Source organism: Tiliqua scincoides, chromosome 5 (assembly GCF_035046505.1).
Source record: "Tiliqua scincoides isolate rTilSci1 chromosome 5, rTilSci1.hap2, whole genome shotgun sequence".
Classification (NCBI taxonomy): domain Eukaryota; kingdom Metazoa; phylum Chordata; class Lepidosauria; order Squamata; family Scincidae; genus Tiliqua; species Tiliqua scincoides.
Genome location: NC_089825.1, coordinates 74911657 through 74933965, shown reverse-complemented (window position 1 = coordinate 74933965; position 22309 = coordinate 74911657). Strand labels below are relative to the sequence as shown.

Genomic DNA, 22309 nt, shown 5'->3' with positions numbered 1-22309 from the left:
CCGGACATTGGGTTCTATGCTCTCTATGCAACTCTGTGAGAAAAGAGGAAGATTTAAAAGTGCACTCCAGAGCCAAGAATTTTATACTGAATATTGTTTTTCAACCCTGTCCAATTACCAACAGAGGTAGTAGCATTGCTCCATGTCATTTTCATGGTAATTCAGAAGCATCATAATAAATTGCAGGTATTGTCAAGACAATTAATGCATGATAAGCACTCACTTTTATTTCAAGTGATGGTGCCGCCCTGCAAAAAAAATACTGGCAATTAAATTCATTGAAATTATCTTCATAAGCATACATTTTCATGTTCCCAATGTTACAAGTACATTGAACCAAATGCACTGCTGCTCAGCACTGCTCAGCAATCACAAATTTTCTCATAGAGACACTCAGTTTCTGGATTCTCCTCTAGGATGGTTTCATTACCAGGAAATGGCAGGTGTAGTCTTGCTAAGAAGGCAAAAATATACCTAATTCAGGTCAGGGCAGTTTTATTGCACAGATACGGGAAACATGCTAAATGATAGGTGTGTCATTTGTTTATGAAACCTACCTAAAGCAAGGAATGCTAGTTTTATGAGCAATATGCCTGGCCACTAGGAGAAATGCTGAATAGAGGGACATCAAGATCACACAGAAATGTGGGTTACACCTGCCTGTCAGGGTGGAAAGGGAGACAAGGCTACTCACCTTGCAGGAGGGAGAGGGGGAAGCAGCCAGAGAAAGAGAAAAGTCTGCCTTTCTTGAGGTGCTGGCATGCCGGAATGTGGGGAAGGCAACACCAACAGCATGCACTTTATTGTCTCTGTAGCATCCCAGGCAGTCCAGAGTGGTAAGATGTCTGACCAAGTGGTGTAGCTAGCGGGGGTCGAGGTGGTGGTCTGCCCCAGGTACCACCCTTGGGGAGGTGACACCACAAATGCCCCAACATTGCGGAGGTTGAAAATAACATCATGAAAATAACCACATACAATTGGATGTGGAATGAATGAAATGCAAAAAACCAGATTGAAATATCTCCTTTCCATCAAAAGTTATGGCCAAAAAACCAGAAACAAAAAAATGCATGGAACCCTATGGAAAATGAAATCAAGCCATAACACGCGTTTACTCACAAGTAGGCGAACTTGCCATAGTTCGTCGGAAAGCGCAGGCTGAGGGGAATCCAATGATACCAGAATGGTTCCTATTCTGTAGCCCCCCCAAAACAGCAGCCCCCCAAAAACACCCAAGAAGGAAGTCCTTCCCTCCAAGCAGACAAATGTATTGAGCCCTATGGAAAGCGAAAGTAAGTCGCACGGTTGCATTTACTCGCGAGTAAGCAAATGTGCCTCGGCTCCTGGTCAGGCCAGGCAAAGGGGAATGCAAGGCTAGCTGCATGGTCCCAATCTGATGAAAGTGGAGCTCAACAAATGCTCCAGAAAGCAGCACCCCCCCCAAAGTATAAAACGGAGGCTTTAGCTGGTAGTATCCATTTTATTTGTTTTTAGACTTGTAAAGCCAGCTGGGTCCTGATAGTGCTACGCTTGAAATATAAGAATTTACACTGAACTGGGCACTGGGGAGGGCTGAAAATCTCACTGATATTTTGGGGGGGGGGGTGTTCTTGCAGGCAGGCAAGAAAATTCACATTGTGAAACAGGGCTGGCTTCCCCTTATTTAATTATTAGTTTTTCTTTAATTTAATTTCTTATAATTATTTATTTTATTGTGCTTGATGATGTCACTTCCAGCCATGACATCACTTCCAGTGGGTCTTGGACAGACTGTCATTCTAAGAAGTGGGTCCCAGTGTTAAAAGTTTGAGAACCACTGCCTTAACTCAAAACAGACATTCTTGGGGGGGGGGGGTGACACCCTAGTGACCAAAATTCTAGAAATCATTGCTTTTAGGAATAATACCATCATGCTATATATACCATTTGATGCAGAATTTCATCCATTGCTTGTGGGGAAATATTCTCTGCATTTATTTTCTGGTCATTATTATTCATTTCAAATCCTGAGCTGTTTAGAGGAAGGGTGGTATAAAAATGTGAATGAATGAATGAATAATTAATTAATTAATTATGTCATGTTTAATAATTATGTCATGTTTAATAATTAATTAATTATGTCATGTTTATTATGTCATGTTTGAAGAGACACTTGGCCAACAGACTGAGGCAAAAGAGGCAAAGAAGGAAGACCAGGGACAGACTATACTTGCTCCTAGTGTGGAAGGGATTGTCGCTCATGAATTGGCCTTTTCAGCCACACTAGACGCTGTTCCAGAACCACCATTCAGACTGCAATACCATAGTTTCCTAGACTGAAGGTTGCCAACAACCACCATTATGTCATATGGGGGTGACATAAATTTATGGACCCTGAGTGTCAAATGACCTAGCTACACCACTGGTCTGACCCCATTCTTTACAATGTAGACTTGCCCCATTAGGATGACCTTGTGGGCACTGGGGCATCAACATCTTCTTAAGAATGAAACCTTATGATACACTCCTAAGTGTGAAAACATCACACATTCATTTCTTTAAAAGGGGATGAGCAGACAGTAGAACCATGTGGTCCAATGGGGCCTCCACCTCATTAGAAAATCCTTCAGCAATGAAGGTAGTGGCAAACAGAAAGTGTCAGCATCGTCACCATACCTGACGCATTGTTGGCACCATCCCTGCCTAGACAATGGGGCAGTTATCTAAAAGGAACTGCAACCAATATATGTGTTTCTCTTTCTGACTGGTGGATTTTCTAGAGCTGGGGAACCAGCATGGGTCCAACTGTGGCAGTTCCCTAAAGAACAAGCCGAGATTTACTGATTACCATAACCTATAGCCTGATTATCTTTTGCCTTTCAGTATTTATGCAAGTAACGGCCCAGTTCTATCTGGTCACTACACTACTGGAACAGGCACTGCAGCAGTATAACAAGCTGTTGCAAATGCTGGAGAGCACAGCCTGGTTGCAGCTGCAACCTGTGAGTGGCTGGGTCCATGAGGCAACAGACCAGAGATGCACACTGTCTCAGGTAAGGCCATGCAGGGGGCAGGATGGAATGGGGTGGGTATGTCCAGCTGGAATGGGGTGGGTATGTCCAGCTTCCATCTAGTCCAGCTTCCTGTATCTCACAGTGGCCCACCAAATGCATCACCATGTGGGGAGTTTGGCTGTAAGACTTCACCAAATAATCACTAATCTGGGCTGCCGTTCTCTTTCGAAGAGCCTGTTTGTCCACTGTTTCACTTAATCCATCCCTGAATATTGACACAGTATAGTTGTTACCTTAGGTATTGTGGACTACTTCTGCTATTACCATTTGCTTGGAGAAGTGTGGGGGATGAAGTAGAATCTGAAGCAGGGCCTTAAAAATACCTTGGGGAACCTGAGATCAAGGAATACATATAACAAAGTTGATATACAATACATTACTATAAATATCTGAAACTCAGGGACTGTTGACATTTGCAGACAATTCTTGAGATAAAAGAAGGCCAGTGGAAAATGTATTGCATCGCTTTATGTCTGGACAGGTTAATCTTGTATTAGTTCAGTATAGTTTAGTAAGTTACAGTATGCAAGTTTTTATCTCCTCATTTGATTTCTGAATAGTTGCCAGACTTTGACCAGACCGTCTGAAAGCATTTCCTTTCTAGGATGTTACACAATCAACAGGATGTGTGGCTCCCAGATTGGGCCATGACAAACTGTACTTTTCACCTTTTTCTTCAAATTCTCAAAGATCTCATCTCAAGTGTAAAAACATAACTTCACAGACCCATCTCATCATCGTCCCGTCCCCCCCAAGTGTAGATACCGGGGTACAAATAGCTGATAACTGCGCTGCAAAGGTTGTGACATTATTTTCTGGGTAGAACAGTTTCAGCAGAGGCAGCCCAATCCTTTCAGCAAGGTGATTCAGGTTGCTTCAGCAGCAGATTATGGGGGTGAGAGGTCAGCAGATTTGGGGTGCCCTTCTCTCTTTGTCTGCTGCTACAGCTGCCTCTCTGCTCCAGCCTGCCACCAAGCTTCTAATAGAACATTAGTTGTAAAAACTTGTGGAAAAAAAAATGTAAAAATTGGTAAAAAAAAAAAAGGGGGGGGGGAGGTTGGGGTTGATGATAGCCTGCCTATGTGAACCACCTTGGGTCTTCTTGTAAGAAGAAGAAGAAGAAGGGGGGAGGAGGAGGAAGAAGAAGAAGAGGAGGAGGAGGAGGAGAGTTTCTGGCCCATGGTCATAAGAACATAAGAACAGCCCCACTGGATCAGGCCATAGGCCCATCTAGTCCAGCTTCCTGTATCTCATAGCGGCCCACCAAATGCCCCAGGGGGCACACCAGATACCTCATTCTGGTGCCCTCCCTTGCATCTGACATAGCCCATTTCTAAAATCAGGCGGTTGCACTCAGTAAGCTTCATTATTTAATGGAGATTTCAAGCTGGATCTCTTCAAATCTAGTCAAAATATAACCACTACATCATACTTTATCTCAGGATGTCTCACAAGATATCCTGAAGGGGTTGTAAGAAGCCTCACAGACAAAGGCACAGGAACAGGGCTAGCAAGATTGGCAGCCCTATTCATGCAACAATCAGAATGTCTATGACCAGAAGTTCTGTTGAATAAATCAAAGCACACAGGTCCCAATTGTAATGAGGCCCAATCGTAATGAGGCCACAAAGTCCTTTATGGCTGTTGCAAAATGTGGCACAGTCAAACCACCACTGCAAGCAGCTAGGGGCTGCAGCAGTGTGCCAGTGGTCTTTCCATGACTCCAATAATTCAGTGCAGGCAGTGAGGGAGGCAGGTGGTGGACAGAACGGGATAGGGAGGGGGACAAACATAGTGGAGATCGGGGCAGGGGGAGGGTGAATCAAAGGTCAAGAAGGGGGCAGTTTCAGCAACAGCAGCGTTGACAATATCCTATCCTCCTTTCTGGCCTTGATCTGTCTTGGCACAGATCCAAGTAGTCTCAGCAGGGCAGTGAGGACTTACCCCCTGACAAGGGAACAAATGTTCCCTTACTTGGAGGAGACCTCTAGGACTATCCCCCCTGCATGGACTATCCAGTGGCATGGCTGCATTGGAGGGGAGAGATTTAGATAGAATTGGGTTGACAGAGTTTCACTGTCAACCTACACTTTCAAAGTTAATTTAAATGCCAACTTAATTCTACTTTTGGGTCCCTTTCAGGGAGAAGGGCAGGATACAAATAAAGTTTTTTATTATTATTATTACTTAGAACACTCCAAGTTAATTAGTCTGTAATAAACATAAGGATTAGACTGTTATTGTGACAACATACTAAGGGCCAAATCCTATCCAATTTTCCAACACTGGTGCAACCGCAATGTAACCCCGAGGTAAGGGAACAAATGTCCCCATACTTTAAGAGGGCCTCTGTGACTACCTCCCCATCACAGGATGCAGTGCATGCCCCACTGGTATGGCTGTACTGGCACTGGAAAATTGGGTAGGATTGGGCCCTAATTTATACAACACCCTGCTTTGAAAAGATTGATCTAGACCAGTGGGTCCCAAAGCAGAGGTTGCAACCCAAACGAGGGTCACATGGATGTTCCTGAGGCTCCTACCACACTGTTTGTTGTGTTGTTCTTGGTCTTGCTGCCAGGCAGCAGGTGTCCAGGGGTCCCACGAGTATCACCAGGCACTACCTCAAGTACCACTGGTGGCACCCATACTACTGGTTGAGAAACAAACACTAGAATCATCAGCTGGGCCCTTCCAAATTCTGTGATGGGAGAAGGAATGAGAGGAGAAGATCAAAGGGATGATCTAGTAGGCAGGAGTCTGCATAGAGTCAAGGCAGAAGCAGGCCCCCTGAAGCTCTAGAATCAGTCTTGAGAAAACATGATCAATTTGGGACAGCCAATGAAAACATTACTGAGATTATTTTTAGTATAAATAAATTTAGCCAGACCATACCTGACACTGGGAGATCTGGGATCTGTCTCTCAACTTTGGGAAAACTGAAAAAAATGCAGCTGTAGAATGAAGGTGATGAGGTTGCAAATCTGAGAGCAAAATGAGTGGGGAAGGTTAGGCACCCCCTTCACTGCCATATTCTAGTTCACCACATCTGGGTAAACTCGTTGCATATTATCAACTAATTGGCTCATTGGGCAAATTGAGAAGCAGATGCGGGTGGTCACTCGCAGATCACTCCTGCATTTCCATTCCAAATTGCCCCACACCTAATGATGTTTCTCAGTAAGGCAATACCCCACAAGGCTTTTCTTGCTCACTGTTGCATGTAACGTGTACTAAATGCTTTTCCTGCCTTTTGTCATAAAACAGCCCCAAGGCAATCCATAATAATCATGTGTAGTTTAATCTTCAAAGGCTATAGAAAAACTAAGTAAAGTCATCTGGCAGTAAGTGTATGTGTTGAAGGGAAGAATTCATTTTCTAAAGGACTTTATCTGCAATGAGTCATAAAAGGCACAAGGAAGAACATTGTTTGCTTTGTTATCATTTTTACAAGGGTTGACTTTTATAAGGGTTGACTCTATTCAACATGCATCTCTGTTTAAATGAAAACAATTTATAGTCATCATAGTCAATGAGATTAACTACACAGCAATTGTGGAGCAGATGTGAATGTTTGCTGAGAGAACTGTTCTGCCACTTGAACATTTATTATGGGTCATAAAAATGAGGATCAATAATAAACATTACTTGGAGCCAGATTTTTGGCTTTCAGCAAAGGAAATGTACTTTGTCAAACAGTGGGCAGGAACGGTGGCTGTTCTGCTATTCTTTGGCCTGTCAAAACCTCTACACACACACACACACACATTCTGTTGATGTTATGAGTAGCTGTGGAAGCAAATTGAAGTTGTAGGCATGGATTGCCACATGAGAGAGCATGAGGGAAAGGAATGTTCAATCAGCCCCTCATGGTTGCAACATTCATGCATGGTTACTGCTATAACCATGAGGAGAGAACATGGTTACTGCTATAACCATGAAGATTGAACATTCCTTTCCCTCATGCTCTCCCATGTGGCAATCCATACCCACAACTTCAACCCACTTCCACAGCTATTCATAAACAACATTTCCAGTGGTATGGAAAAAAGTTGCGGCTTACTCCATGAGGAGTCACTCCAAACAATTGACTACCCACATGGAACGTGTCAAAATGGCTGCCCTGAGGCAGCTAGAATATCAGAAGGCAGGTTGCATGCCATGAAGAAAGCTAAGTGTGCAGGTGGGGAACTAAATGCACCAGAAAAAGCAAGGCAGGCCGGCAAGCAAACCTGACTAGAGTTGGCGGCTTGCCAGGATTGACCTAGAGTTTGTAGGAATCCGCATCAATCTCCAGGTTTGAAAGCAGTTCTAGAGACTGTAAAAGGGCTTCAATTAGTTTCCAACATTTCATTGTACTGGGGAAAAAAATCTCTAGGAATAGTTTGGCAGAGTTGGTAACCCAAACCCTGGAGCATAATCCTGCAAAAATACCAGGATGCCAGGATGGTGTAGTGGTTCCGGAGTTGGACTTAGACCTGGAAGAACCAGTTTCAAATCCCAGCTAAGCTATGAAACCTCCCGTGTAACCTTGGGCCAATCACTATCAGCCTCACCTACGTGACAGGGTTGCTATAAGGACAAAAGGAGGGCAGAAACTACATGTACACCACCCTGAGCTCTTGGAGGAAGTGTGGTATTAAAACATAAATAAATAAATAAATAAATAAATAAATAAAAATACCATGGAGTAGCCCAGCATGTGAACCTAACTCGAAAACAGAGGATGAAACTATCTCACAGACAAAATGAATCACCCCAGAAATGTCTTACTGTCGTTTGGCTAATTGATGACTCCTTCCCATGTTGGGTTTGTTTTTGTTCCAAAACTTGCACTTGTAAGCTTCCTTTTTCTTTAGGCTCATGGAACAGTCTAATTGATACAGCCTCCTGCTAAGTCTGGTATACAAAGCGCCTACCAATGTTGGACCCTGTCCCAGTCTTATGTCGGTCTAAATAACAATTTCAGGGTTACTAAAGTCAACTGTTCCTTTGTTCTGTGCAAGGTTCTCAAGTGTCCCTTAACTCATTTCTGCCCAGCCCACAGGTGTACACATTTGATCCCTGTTGCGTATACGCAATGTTGGGCAGAAATTTAAGCAGTGTGGAAACTGCTACAGCACATGTCCATCATAGGCTACTCCATAACAGCAGTAGTCTGTTCTCTATTTTTTTGAGTGAAATTCACACTGTCTTTCCTTCCACGTTAGCATCTTCCATTTCCTGGAAGGGGTGATGCTGGCATGGGAAGATGACATGGATTATCATGCTCCCACATGAACATGAATTTCTGATGTAAAGAAATCAAGAAATGCTACAAAGAAATTGTAGCAACCTCTGTACCACCTCAGGTAACATCCAACCAATCATTATTTCAAAATGCTATGTTCTCAAAGCAGGTTCTAGGTTCTTCTGCCTTGTCAATCCTAAAACTCAATTTTAATCCCAACCTCAAATACTACATTTTTTTTATCATGTATTTTTTAACCTTGAATTTTCACTCCCTTAAGAGCAAGTAGTTGTTGACAGCTTCACTCAGGTTGTTTCAAAGAAATCAAACAAGGGAACCATCATGCTAAGTTAGAGTCAATGTTCTTCACAGCCTGATGATCTTGGCAAGGGGGATAAGCCATTCGGGGGGATCTTCTGAGAGCAGGTTGAAATCCCATACATAGCAGGTTGGAGGGACTGCTTAAATGTTCCCTTCCCTGCTGCTCTGTTCCTTGATTTATTTTGTTCCTCTTCCTTGCAATCTATCACACAATCCCTTTTTCTTGCTGGCAAACACACATCAAGAACGCCAACTGATATGGCGCCAACTGGCGCCAAGAACGCCAACTGGCAAACGCACATCAAGAATGCCAATCAGCTAATGGAAAATGTAAAAGCATGGGAAGTTTGTATTGGCAACCTTCAGTGACTATGGTATCGCGTTCTGAAAGGTGGTTCTGGCACAGCGTCTAGTGTGGCTGAAAAGGCCAATCTGGGAGTGACAATCCCTTCCACACCGGGAGCAAGTGCAGTCTGTCCCTGGTCTGTCTCCCTGGCTATGGGCCTTCCTTCTTTGCCTCTTAGCCTCAGACTGTTGGCAAAGTGTCTCTTCAAACTGGGAAAGGCCATGCTGCACAGCCTGCCTCCAAGCAGGCCGCTCAGAGGCCAGGGTTTCCCACTTGTTGAGGTCCATTCCTAAGTCCTTCAGATCCCTCTTGCAGATGTCCTTGTATAGCAGCTGTGGTCTACCTGTAGGGAGCTTTCCTTGCACGAGTTCACCATAGAGGAGATCCTTTGGGATCCGCCCATCATCCATTCTCACGACATGACCGAGCCAACGCAGGCATCTCTGTTTCAGCAGTGCATACATGCTAGGGATTCCAGCACGTTCCAGGACTGTGTTGTTTGGAACTTTGTCCTGCCAGGTGATGCCGAGAAGTGTACTCAGGACGCAAGCTCTGTAGACCTGGATCTTGGTATGTTCCGTCAGCTTCTTGTTGGACCAGACTCTCTTTGTGAGTCTGGAAAATGTGGTAGCTGCTTTACCGATGCGCTTGTTTAGCTCGGTATCGAGAGAAAGAGTGTCGGAGATTGTTGAGCCAAGGTACACAAAGTCATGGACAACCTCCATTTCATGCACAGAGATTGTAATGCAGGGAGGTGAGTCCACATCCTGAACCATGACCTGTGTTTTCTTCAGGCTGATCGTTAGTCCAAAATCTTGGCAGGCCTTGCTAAAACGATCCATGAGCTGCTGGAGATCTTTGGCAGAGTGGGTAGTGACAGCTGCATCGTCGGCAAAGAGGAAGTCACGCAGACATTTCAGCTGGATTTTGGACTTTGCTCTCAGTCTGGAGAGGTTGAAGAGCTTTCTGTCTGATCTGGTCCGGAGATAGATGCCTTCTGTTGCAGTTCCAAAGGCATGCTTCAGCAGGACAGCGAAGAAAATCCCAAACAAGGTTGGTGCAAGAACACAGCCCTGCTTCATGCCGCTTCGGATGTCAAAGGGGTCTGATGTGGAGCCATCAAAGACAACAGTGCCCTTCATGTCCTTGTGGAAGGATCTGATGATGCTGAGGAGCCTGGGTGGACATCCAATCTTGGGGAGAATCTTGAAGAGGCCGTCCCTGCTGACCAGGTCGAAAGCCTTTGTGAGATCTATGAAGGCTATAAAGAGTCGCTGTCGTTGTTCCCTGCATTTCTCCTGCAGTTGTCTAAGGGAGAATACCATATCAGTGGTGGACCTGCTGGCTCGGAATCCGCACTGTGATTCTGGATAAACGCTCTCTGCAAGTACCTGGAGCCTCTTTAGTGCAACTCGGGCAAACAACTTTCCTACAACGCTAAGGAGAGAGATGCCACCCCTGTCACCTTTTTACTTGTACAGCATGATGATGTTTGCATCCCTCATGTCTTGAGGTACTCCACCTTCTCTCCAGCAGAGACAGAGGATTTCATGCAGCTCAGTGACGATGATCTCTTTGCAGCACTTTAGGACTTCAGCAGGGAAGTGCATGGGAAGTGGAGAAAGTTTAATCCCATTCTACCCATCTCTTCTCCAATCACACCTTCTCCCAGGCACCTTGAAACTGTTGTTGGGGGGTCCTAAAATTTGGGCATCTGATGCAGTGGCAGGATTGTTGTGACTCAATAATAGAGCACTTGCTTTGTGTCTAAGCCAGTGTTTCTCAAACACTCAATAGGACTCACTAGGCCAGGACTCACTAGGTGGGTTATGAGCCAATTTCAGGTGGGTCCCCATTCATTTCATTTCAATGTGTATTTTATTTTTAATATGTTAGACTTGATGCTACTATGCTATGTGACTGCATTTGGGGAAATGTTACAGATCCGTACTTTTAACAGGTTACTATGTATTGTATTGGCAACCTTCAGTCTCGAAAGACTATGGTATCGCGTTCTGGCACAGCGTCTAGTGTGGCTGAAAAGGCCAATCTGGGAGTGACAATCCCTTCCACACCGGGAGCAAGTGCAGTCTGTCCCTGGTCTGTCTCCCTGGCTATGGGCCTTCCTTCTTTGCCTCTTAGCCTCAGACTGTTGGCAAACTGTCTCTTCAAACTGGGAAAGGCCATGCTGCACAGCCTGCCTCCAAGCGGGCCGCTCAGAGGCCAGGGTTTCCCACTTGTTGAGGTCCATCCCTAAGGCCTTCAGATCCCTCTTACTATGTATATGTTTTTAACAATAATAGTCAATTCAATTTCAGCAACCTTTAATGGCATAGCAAAAAAAGAAAAAACATACATACAACATACATAATTAAATAAATAAATAAACTACGCCAATACGAAACATCGATTAATTATAAATGACCACAGGGAGATTGCACCCACAAGTACCCCAATCAGGGCTGCTTAGAACTGTTAGCAGTGAGGACCTTTGTGAGGAATTCAGCAACGAGAGATGTAATATCGTGCGAGAAGTTGTGTAAAAGAAACGCTGCGAGAAGACGGGGGGCCAGAATAACTAGAAATGACGGGGCCCAAAATGGAGCAGCGGAGTTTATTAAATGTTGGGCAGACTCAGAGAAAATGAGTAACAGAATCAGGCTCAATACCACACCAGTTGCAACGCCTTTGATCGAAGGGAACCCGAGAGTAGCAGCCATTCAACATCGCGGAGCGAAATATGTTAAGCCGAGCTAACATAAAAGTCCTCCTCTCAAGGGGGTTCACAAGAAGCTGGAAATAGGAATGGCCATTGGCAAAGGCGGGAGAGATTCCATAATAAATGGGAGAACAGACCCGGTTCAGGTTAGAAAATATCCACCAGACTCCCAGAGTCTCTCAGAAATATGGGATAAAGCCTGATCAAAATTGCTGTATTGTTAGTGTGTATTGTTAGTGTGTATTGTCTGTCTTGTATTGTCTGTATTGTTAGATTCTTTGTTGGTCTCCTACCCAGTATCCTCTTTTATTTTAGTGGGAGATTTTAATTCCTGATTAGGTCCCAGTAATGAAGCTTTGGCCAGATTTTTGAACTGGGATCTTGATGATGTCCCTCCTACCTGGATTTGCTTTGACAGACGTTCCAGTGATACCTCTTTTAATAATAATGCTCAATTTTTAGCTACTCTGCTCGTCTTACGATCTTTTTATTATTAATGGTCTCACTCAGTTGTCCCAATCAGGCAGTTTTACTTTTTTATCTCCTCTTGGATCTAGCGTAGTTGACTATATTTTGGTTTCCTCCGAGTTATTACCTTCCTGTTGTGATTTTTCTATTGGAGATCGAGTGGAAAGTGACCATCTGCCTTTGTCAATGAAACTTAGGAATTTTGCCTTTCAGCCTACTAGCGTGGAGTCTATCAATCAGGCCTGTTTTTGGCCCAAATGGTCCCCTAAGACCAGTAAGGCAATTGAAAATTGGTCATCTAATCCGGACACAGTTTTTTTAAGGCAAATAATTAGTTCTACCACAATTCCGTCCCTGGCAGATGTCTCGTACCAATTGATAACCCGCTCGTTGGCTGACATACTAAGGTCTGCTACCACCTTTAGTTGCAAGGCTGCCACTTCTTCTTGGTTTGATGCCGAATGTTGGGCGGCCAAATGCTCTGTACACTCCTTGTTTCATTTATTCCAGTCGCAAAACTCTATGGAGTCTAGGGATCTTTATTTTGTGCTAGAAGGGCCTGGCGACATCTTCTGGATGCAAAGAGGCACGATTTTGCCCTATGTAAATGGGATCAGCTATTTAGCGCTATTTCATCTAACAGCAGCAAACTTTTCTGGAGCTTGATAGCGCGCTCTAATGTGAGAGCCCCTTTTAACACTCCCCTGCTTATTTCACCTCGTGATTGGTCAGCTCATTACTCCAAGGTTTTCTCTTCCCAATCTTCACCCTTGGTATTGCGTGACCTGCCACAAGAGTTACCTTTGTGGCCTCCTGTTACCAGCAAATTATAGTTTATCGCCTCTCTGAAAGCGGGTAAGTCGCCAGGTCTTGATGGGATGCTCTGCTGTCTACTTGCAAGCAAGCCCATTATGGTCAGCGGGGCTACTCCCAGGAAAGTGGGATGGGATTGCAGCCTCGGAAGGGAGCCCTATGCTCTGCCATTTAAGCCAAATAGGGCTTCAGGGGGCAACGTGTTGAGCAGGACAGGTGGAGGAAATCACAGAGGGAATGGTAGTTGCATGAAAGGAAGAAAAGTGCAGGAGTGCTTGGATGAAGGGGCAGACTTGGAGAAGGTATGTGCAAGCCACCACCATCTCAACTGCGGGAGGGGAAGAGGGCCAGCCAGCTCCTCCACGCAGTTGCTGGAGGTGAAGGACTAGACTATCCCTCCCCCCCTGCACAAACATTATTCCTTCAATCTCAGCTGTGGGGAGGGGCAACATACAGTTTAGCCCGTCCACCCTGACTGCTGCTCCTCCTCCCTCCTGAGTGCCTGGCAGGGGTGCTGGCAGCAGCCCACACAGGCGTGGTTGCCTGCAAGTTGTTGCCCCCAACCATGTTGTTGCCCCTCCCACCCTGTAGCCCGGTGCACTTGCTACCCCCTGCACTCCCTTAGCTACACTACTGTATTGCATGATGTTTCTCAATAATCTGTGAGGAAGTTTACCTGGAGTTTTGGTCTGTGACTTCATGTTATCTGCAGTGATTTAAATCTGTGTCCCCCACATCCAAAATCAACAGTTAACCCAGTGCATCCCCATCAAAATGTTGGATGAATACCTAGGCCATGGTTAGCATTTGAGGCCTTGTAGTCAGTGGAAGAAACTACTACATTGTCTAGAGACCAAAGATTTGTAAACTTTCTGTCTCTGGAGAATATTATCTAATTGCCTGCTGAAGGACCCCTGCATGTTGCAGGGAATTAGGGTCATGTTCTATGATGGCCAGGGCACTGACCAGGCCTAATGGGTTTATCATTCTCAATATTTACACTGGGAGCACATCCTAGAACATATTCCATTCCTCAGTGAAGGAAGGAAAGAAAAGACTAGCAACGGAGGGCAAAGCTATCTTTCAGATAAGCTTGACCATCATTAATAATCTCAGGGAAAGTCCCCGGTAAATTTCTTGGAAATTCTAATCTGGAACACAGTGTGAAACCCACTACTCAACTTAAGACTGGCTCATCCAGTAGACATCCAGAGACTGGATGTCATCCAGAGACAGTAGCCTCACAGCCCAGTCCTATCCAATTTTCCAGTGCCAGTGCTGCTATGCACTGCTTCCTGTGTTGGGAGTGCAGTCACAGAGGCCTCCTTAAGGTTTGGGAACATTTGTTCCCTTACCTGGGGTTGCATTGTGGTTGCACAGATGCTGGAAAGTTGAATAGGATTGGTGGGGGGGGGCACCCACCTCTGTCCACTCACTCAGCTCAACTGATACTGTTGCTCCTTTCACTTCATGGATTGGAAAACAAAGAGGGAGACTCAACATTCTGCTCCATCTTCCTCTTCCTCTTCCACTTCACAAAATGCAGAGACATACATATCACCAGATTGGGGGGGGAACAACAGATAGCATTTGGCAGGATGCTGGATCCTGGATCAGGTGCCAGGATGCCTGGATGCCTGGACCATGCCTGGTCCTGGTTCCATGTCTTACACTTTTGTTTTAATGGATGATGGTTTAGGATATCATTTGATCTTATGATTGAAACAGTGAAGATGCCCCATCATTCCTGGAAGTTACTACACAGCAAAATTTCATGTCAAGTTCTAGGAAGAATGACAAGCAATTTCCCCCGTCACTACTTCCCATTGGTTGTTCAAAAGGGTGAAGTAATATTACTCATAGGGATGCTCAATCAGACCATTGGACCATCTAGGTCAGAGTGTAAACAGAGTGGCAATGGTTCTTCAGGGCTTTAGACAAGAACCAGTGGCGTAGCTAGGGGGGCAGGGGGTAGCAGTTGCACCGGGCATCAAGCTTTAGGGGGGCAACAAGCTGAGCTTGACACTAGTGACCAAAATTGTGAAAATCTTGGTATGTATGATTAATACCATCATGTTATATATCATTGGAAAGGTAATTTAATGCAGATTGCAATGAAACAAACTACTTTGGAATATCTTTATTCTATCAAAAGTTATGGCCAATTAACTAGAAAATGAAAATGCAACGGCCTTATGGAACAAAAAGTGAATTTCTTTAACTCAAAACTGACCTGTGAGACTGATTGTTCTGAGAATCAATGACATGTTATTATGTTAGTGACATGTTGCAATGACATGTTATTATGATACAGCATGGAACCAATAAGAGTCAACTCTCTGTTCCATGTATCATAATACAGTTACCCCTGCTAACTGGGTAAAAAGGCACTTTTTCAAGTGGTGCTCCTCTTATATTTAGCAGGGAGAGAATAACTGACCCTCTTCACCCCAGCACAGTGTCTCGAACCAATCAGGGTCACACTTATTTATTTATTTATTTATTTATTTAATTAAATTTGATTTTTGTCTTGAGGGGGCTACAAATCTTCTTTGACCTCAGGTAGCAGATCGATGCCTTAGCTATGCCACTGACTGGGGGGAGGCGGCAGACCAAGTGGGTGGCGAGCTGCGGAAGGGGAAGGAGGTGGGTTTCCTCCGATTTTCACTTTTTAAAAAGCCCGGAACAAGCATTCTGCTAGTGTTAATTGCCTTTCGACAGTCATAAAAGCACCCCAACAGCATGCTGAAGTATGCACTGCTAGAGTGCTGGCAGGAAGACATCCACAGAATGGGAGTTTGGGCAAGTGGAACACAGCAGTGACAGGGTGGAAGAAACAGGGAGGCAATGGGGTGAGGGTGGGCAGATCAGATCCGGGAAAGGAATGGGTTTGGCAGCAGTGGCAGCCTAATCCTAGCCTTCTTCCTGGACTTGATCCTGCAGCTTGGCTCCACGTGGACCTGTGCCAGCTGTTTCACTAGCACAGGTCGGAATAGACCTCCCCCCACGAATGGAGCAAATTTTCCCTTACCCAGAGGAGACCTGTGTGACACACACACCCCCGCCCGCAGGATGCAGCAGTAGCCATTTTGGAGTCACTGCATTGGCAGGGGAGAAAGGATAGAAATGGGCTGTTTTTACAAATCTTCATTCGTCATATTGTGTCATCACATTGCTTTTCTGAAGAAATTAAGTGAACAGCTATTCCAGTCCCAGCATAAGCAGGAAAACCTACCTTCTGCACAGCAATCAGTAGTACAGCATAATCCTATGTATGACTACTCAGAGGTAAGACCCACTGAGTTAACTCCCAGGTAAGTGAGTAAAGGATTGCAGCCATAGTCATGGAACTTAGCATTCCATCCAGCAGGAACCAGCCTTTCTATGAAGTGATGTGAAAGAGTCACATGAAGTTGGAGGGGTGGTGAACTGATGAACCACCTCTCCGGCCATGGATCTTTCTCCAGCACCCATCGGGATACATAGTTCCCTTGCCAGATAAAGGGAAGAAATACAAAAGTAAAGAGAAAGATCATAGTCTTTATATTTACAAAACAGTTGATGCACTAGATAAAGAACCAAAAAAAGATCAATTGTGTAGTATTATGTACTGATTGGAGGACACAGATCTCCCAAAAGTTAAGTCCCATTTTCTGGTTTAATTTATAGTTGAGTTTAACTGAGACTGCAGTCCTACCCACACTTACCTGGGAGTATGCTGCATTGATTATAATGGAACTTACTTCTAAATAGATATGCATAGGATTGAGCTCCAACTGATTTAACTAACTTCTGGTTTAACTTATGGTTAAGTCCCATTTTCTGATGCATGCGATATCACAACCTTAACTCCTGCTTTTGGTTTCCAGAAATATATTGTAGACTGGCACCACCCTGTGGCAAATAGTAACAGTATCCTTGGATTATAAAGAGGGATACTGAAGTGCACAGTGTTCTTTTTTGCTTTTTTATTATCTTATAAAATTCTTCAACCTAACATACAAAAAGAAGAAAAGAGAGACATAAGTAGACTGATAAACTTACAGTCAGATCTTCCTGCTTCTGGCAGGGGATTGGACTAGATGACCTTCAAAACCCTGTCAATTCTATGATTCTAGATTAAAGGAAGCAAAAAGGGTTACCATAGTTTTCATACCAATAACTGATGAATATAGCCAGAAAGTGTGTGCCACTGGCAGGGGGGCACAGACCAGATGCCTGCACAACTCTGTCAACAGGCAGGAAAGGAGGGCAAAGTGAGCAGGGTGAGGGCAAGACTAGGCAGTGGCTGCCAGATCTCAAACTCCCATCCCAGGCCAGACATGCCCCCAGTGACTCCTCAGAGCTATGCCAACAACAGAACTGGCATAGCTCTGAAGAGTCCCATAGGGGACTATGCAGCAGCTAGGACACGCCAGTAAGTGTTCCCTTTCCCACTCTTCTTGACCAGCCTCTCCACCAGGATGATGCACTAGATGCAGTGAACATTGCACCAGCAGCCCTGCATCCAGCACACCATCCCTGTGTAGGATTGGGCTGAATGTCACCTACAGCTTCCATTAATGTGCCTAACCAAAGGAAGGGTGCAAGAGGATTATAGACAGTCTACCTGCTGATGGAGGAGCCCCAAACAATTTGCTGTGGAATGTGGGGGAGTAAGGTGGACAAGGAAGCCGATTACATGGATCATTTGTGCACATTTGCAACTACCTATCTGGGATCTGTAAGTGTCACACCAGTGGTACAAATTGGAACCTATTCCCCATGTCAGTGGTGACCCTTGCTGCATGTTTGAAACTTTGATCAAGGCCAGGCCAGAATGAAGCCTGTGAGCCAGGGGCCATTTGCAATTTTTTCCTGTTGTCTCTAATATCCCTCCTCCACCCCCTTTCATTAATATGACCAAAGCCTGAACAGGAGCCAGTATCCTAATTTCCCCGAAGCTATAACTTCCAGTGCACACCCTGATCAACTGAAGATATTGAGAAAGTCTGTGCAAGTCAAAAGCAAGGTCATTTGGTGCCCCAAGAGAGCAAGGAGCTGGAACCAATTAACTCTTCTACTAGATCGTTGACTGAATTTGCCCTGCCCTTGCTGTGGACAAAGGTAGGGCACAAAGCTTAAGAAAATGACTGATTGCTCCTGTCTTAAACCAGTTAGCTACTATAAGACCATAAAGCTCAACCCAGAAAGGCAACTTCTGCTTCTTCACCCTTCCTACCCCCTTCTCACTTCTTCTTTCTCATCCTCTTTCTCTTCTCCACATTTCTCTCTTCTCATTTCTCTTCTCCACAGTTCTTCCCCCACCTTCCCCTCCTCTATGTTGAAGAGCCAAACCAAGCCTCTCAGCTATAGGATCACCTGCAATCCTCATCCTCTCCTTCCTTCTGGTCTTCTCTTTCTCTGGAACCACACTAACCCTGCTTGTAAGGCACCACATCACCCCCTTTCCCCCCAATAAGTCACCAAAGCTGAGATAAAGTCACCAAAGTCACCAAAACTGAAATAAGTCACCAAAGCTGAGATAAAGCTGAAAGCAATTGAAAATCATTGTATAGAATAATAGTAAGAATAATAGTATTTAGGCCCAGATTTTAGAGGCAAAATATCCCAATACAAATCAGTGGCATACCTAGAGGGGGGCAAGCAGGGCAAATGCCCCTGACACTGCCCCTCTGGGGGCGTCTCCTTGAGCCTGCCCCCCCGTTTGCCTTTTTTCTTTAAAGGGAAAGAAACCGGCAGCTCCACCAGCTTCTGTCCCTTTAAGAAAAAAAGCCTCCGCCTGACAGAGGAGGGGCGCCCAGGATCACTGCTGGAGAGGCAGCGAGCTGCTGCCTCTCTGGCAATGATACAGCACTGGATTGAGCTGCCCCCCTTTCCTCCTCCTTTATAGGAGAAGAGGAAAGTGATGCCCTAGAGAGGCAGCGTGTCTGGAGTTGCAACTCCAGCACGCTGCCTCTCTAAGGCACCGTCTCATCTTCTCCAGAGGATAGGAAACAGGAGCCCTAGAGCGTCAACCTCTATAGCGCCCCTATAAAACAGGGGAGGGAGGGCAGCCCCAGTCTGGCATTCAAGTGTTGCCTCTCCAGCAGCGATCCTGGGTGCCCCTCCTCTGCTTCTGAGGGTGTCGCTCAGAGGCAGAGGAGAAGCGGGCCCTGATGGAACCTTCCGCACTGCTTGTAAGTGTTGCAGAGGTCCCCATTGCAGTGGGCTGGGCGTGCTGGAAGTGGCACCAGCAGGGGAGCGCTGCCTGCCTCCTGGAAGCAGAGCTCGCCTGTCTTAGGCACCACTTCCAGTGACCCCAAACCGCTCCGATGGAGCCCTCCGCGCCGCTTACAGAAGGCTCCGTCAGAGCCTCGGCCGCCTCTTCCGTTCCCCCTTGTTTTCAAAGTGGGAATGGAGGAGGTAGCTGCATGGACGTAACTGTGGTGACGATGATGTCACAGCAATTACTTCCCGGTTAGGGGCAGGGTGGAAAAAGAGGGTGTGGGGGTGGTGGAAAATGGGGGGGTTGCCCCAGGCGCCAGGACCCCCAGGTACACCACTGATACAAATGGATTTGAATTGGACATTCTCTCAATAAGACTAAAAAAACGAGAAAATGGATGTAAAGGACTGTTGTGTAAGAGTTCAAAGGACCTGTGACACTGCTTCAAAGTTCATTCCCAACAGCCTGAAATTAGTTTAGAAAGGGTTGGTACCAAATGTCAAAGAGTAGCATGCAAATTTCCCCATGTTAGATAACTAGCAGCCTGAGGGCCAACTTTTACTGGGAAAATGGCCAACAGGAAATGGAGTAAATAGATAAGAAACAGGGAATAGGTATAACCAAGAGTTTACTTTTACAAGAGGAAGAAAAGTAGGTAGAGAGGTGTCGTGTACTTGGTCTCACTCCCAGGGTTTTGGGGTGCTCAGAGTTGTTGGTTCTGAACCCTAGAGCCCTCAAAGATCCCTGTTCGGTAGTACTGCCACCACCCTGTAAGAGCCAGTGCCTCAGTCCAGGGAAACTGAGACCCTCTAGGCTTAACTATATCCCTTGTAGGCACTGAGCACTTCCTTTACTTAAAGTCTCAGTCCTCAAGTTTCTAGTCCACAATGAGGATTTTTGGTAGCTTGCTGAACGGCTAGGCAGGATTCTGAAACTTTGTCCCCAACAGACAATGAACCAACATGGTAAAAGGATTTTTACTTTATCAAGTACATAGGTTACAAAAAGTTACAAAAGGCAGCAAATGCTAGAGGCATAAAAACTTCTAGGAAACATATCAGCATAAAATAATAAAGCTAACTGGCTATCTCTATTATTTCCTAACACTCACATGGGTCAGCTTCTTTTGTAGATCCTCAGTTACCTATGAGGCCACATGGTCCTGGCCTGGGGCAGGATGTGCACCCACGCCAAAGACAAAGACCAAAAACGAAGACAAAGGGCAAAGGCACCCCTTTGGGCTTTGTTCTTATACTTCTCATGCCAAGAGGATGGTGTGACTCTCTACTCATTTCAAACTGCCCAATCAGAACTCTTGGGGACAGAATCTTCTCGAAGTGGGGCTAGATGCTAGTTCTCCTAGTTCTCACCCTCCCCACTGTAGACTCATGGCACCTCTCTGTCTGCTGAGGTGCTACACCATCACCTTCCATGGAGTTGTAAATTCCTTTCAGCTAGAATTGCAAGCCCCTTGCAAGCCCCCTCTGTGTTAACTGGGTTACTTTGGTTCAGGCTTTGCAATGCTACTAGGCCTGAACTGCACATATTCATGACAAGAGGTTTCTCCAAATGTCTATGAATTAACCTTTGGTGTTTGGCACTCTGGGTCATAATTTTAAAAAGAATGTGAACGGACATGTGAGCAGCAACATTTGTACCCAGTACGAAAATTATTTCATGCATGTGTTAAGGGATGAATGGGAACAGCCAGTGAATTGTGCCTCGAGCTGCTTGGAGGTGGGCGAGATGCAGACATGATAACCAGGTATGCAAACCTGCTAGATCGGTTTACCCATGCAAATCTGCACACTGCAGCTGTCTGGCTGAACACCTTCTGTGTGCCAATGCAGAACAAAGCTACTGAATATTGTGTCTGGGTCACCAGCAGAGGGCCAGAAAGGTGAAACTGACAGTTGCTTGTGGAAAAAGCAGGCCAGGATCACAGTGCCATGCATAGCTTCAAGGCAGCATGTTGCTTAGACAGGGATCAGAGATACAAAATTTCTTGAGTTGCTGAAAATCTGTAGGCTTATAATTATTTTAACTATAATTATTTCAACGTGGAAAAAGTGCTTCCTGTGCAGGGTACTGCTTTTCTTTTATTATTTACCAGCATGTTGTGGCCCCAATATTACAAATCTTTTTTGCCAAGTGGCCAATTCTGAACAAAAGCAGGAACATGCATCCAGCTTGGAGATAACTTGCTAGTCTTGACAAAGCATCAGGTTGAACAAGATGACTGTTTTGTCTTCCAAACACCAGCCACATGAGTATGCCTCTCTCAAAGGAGACTATGTGGAACAAAACAATCAATTCCTATAGGAGGTTGCACTCCATGAGTGGTGCCTAAATGTGCCCAGCAGCTTCACCAAACTTTTGCACTTGGCTTTTTCCTTAGGGGGAAAGCCTCTCAAGCACTGGTTACAATTAGGTGATGAATGTGTGCATTCTCCTGTCTTATAAGGAATGGAAAATTAGAATTTGCTGTCCCTGCTGGCAATATTCACTCAATGAAAAATGTGCATAGTAAAAACCCAATTTTCCCCTACTTATTGCTTAATTCTATTTTTAGACGCCTCCAACCCTCACCCTCCCAAGGTTTCTGTGATGTCTCACATGCCTAAAAAACTGCTGAGATATCCTGCTGCAGTAGCCATGGCCTTAGACTTCTTTGAATTCCATGCCATTAGAGGGAAGCCACATGGCACAACAGACATGTCATTTTGTGGATTACCTGTCTTCATGGTTTTCCTTTCCTCAAATAAGTAGATATTGGCCAGCCCTCCTACTGAAATTGGCAGGCAACAGCTGATTGGGCATTCAAGCCCACCTGGTCAGGTCAAAGGGTACCCAAGTAGTCTCAAATCATCAAATTGGATAAAACCATTATTGGCATTTGGACACAAAGCCAGCTGCAGGACTCTGGAGGGCTGTGTGATAGACTGTATGGTTCTTGCAGGGGGTGTGGTCCTTAGCACTATTTCCTTCCTTGCCTCCTTCTTACACTTCCCTCTTGCTTCCACACCATCACAGAAGAAGGATGTGTGGGATGTGTCTCTGCAATTAGACAATTAGAATAACAGTTAGAGTTAGAACCTAGAGTTCTAGAGTTAGAACTAGAACTAGAGTTAGAGTTAGAGTTCTAGAGTTA

At 45.2% G+C, this 22309-nt stretch overlaps 1 protein-coding gene across 1 annotated transcript in view; it reads left to right on the top strand.

The window, feature by feature from the left end:
* The first annotated feature begins 760 nt into the window (after positions 1-760).
* RASSF6 (Ras association domain family member 6) overlaps positions 761-22309 on the top strand; it is a 42788-nt gene continuing 21239 nt past the window's right edge. Inside the window, exons 1-2 of the mRNA XM_066629209.1 lie at positions 761-836; positions 2863-3032. Of these exons, the coding sequence (XP_066485306.1) occupies positions 761-836; positions 2863-3032 (246 nt within the window). The remainder of the gene's footprint in view (positions 837-2862; positions 3033-22309) is intronic.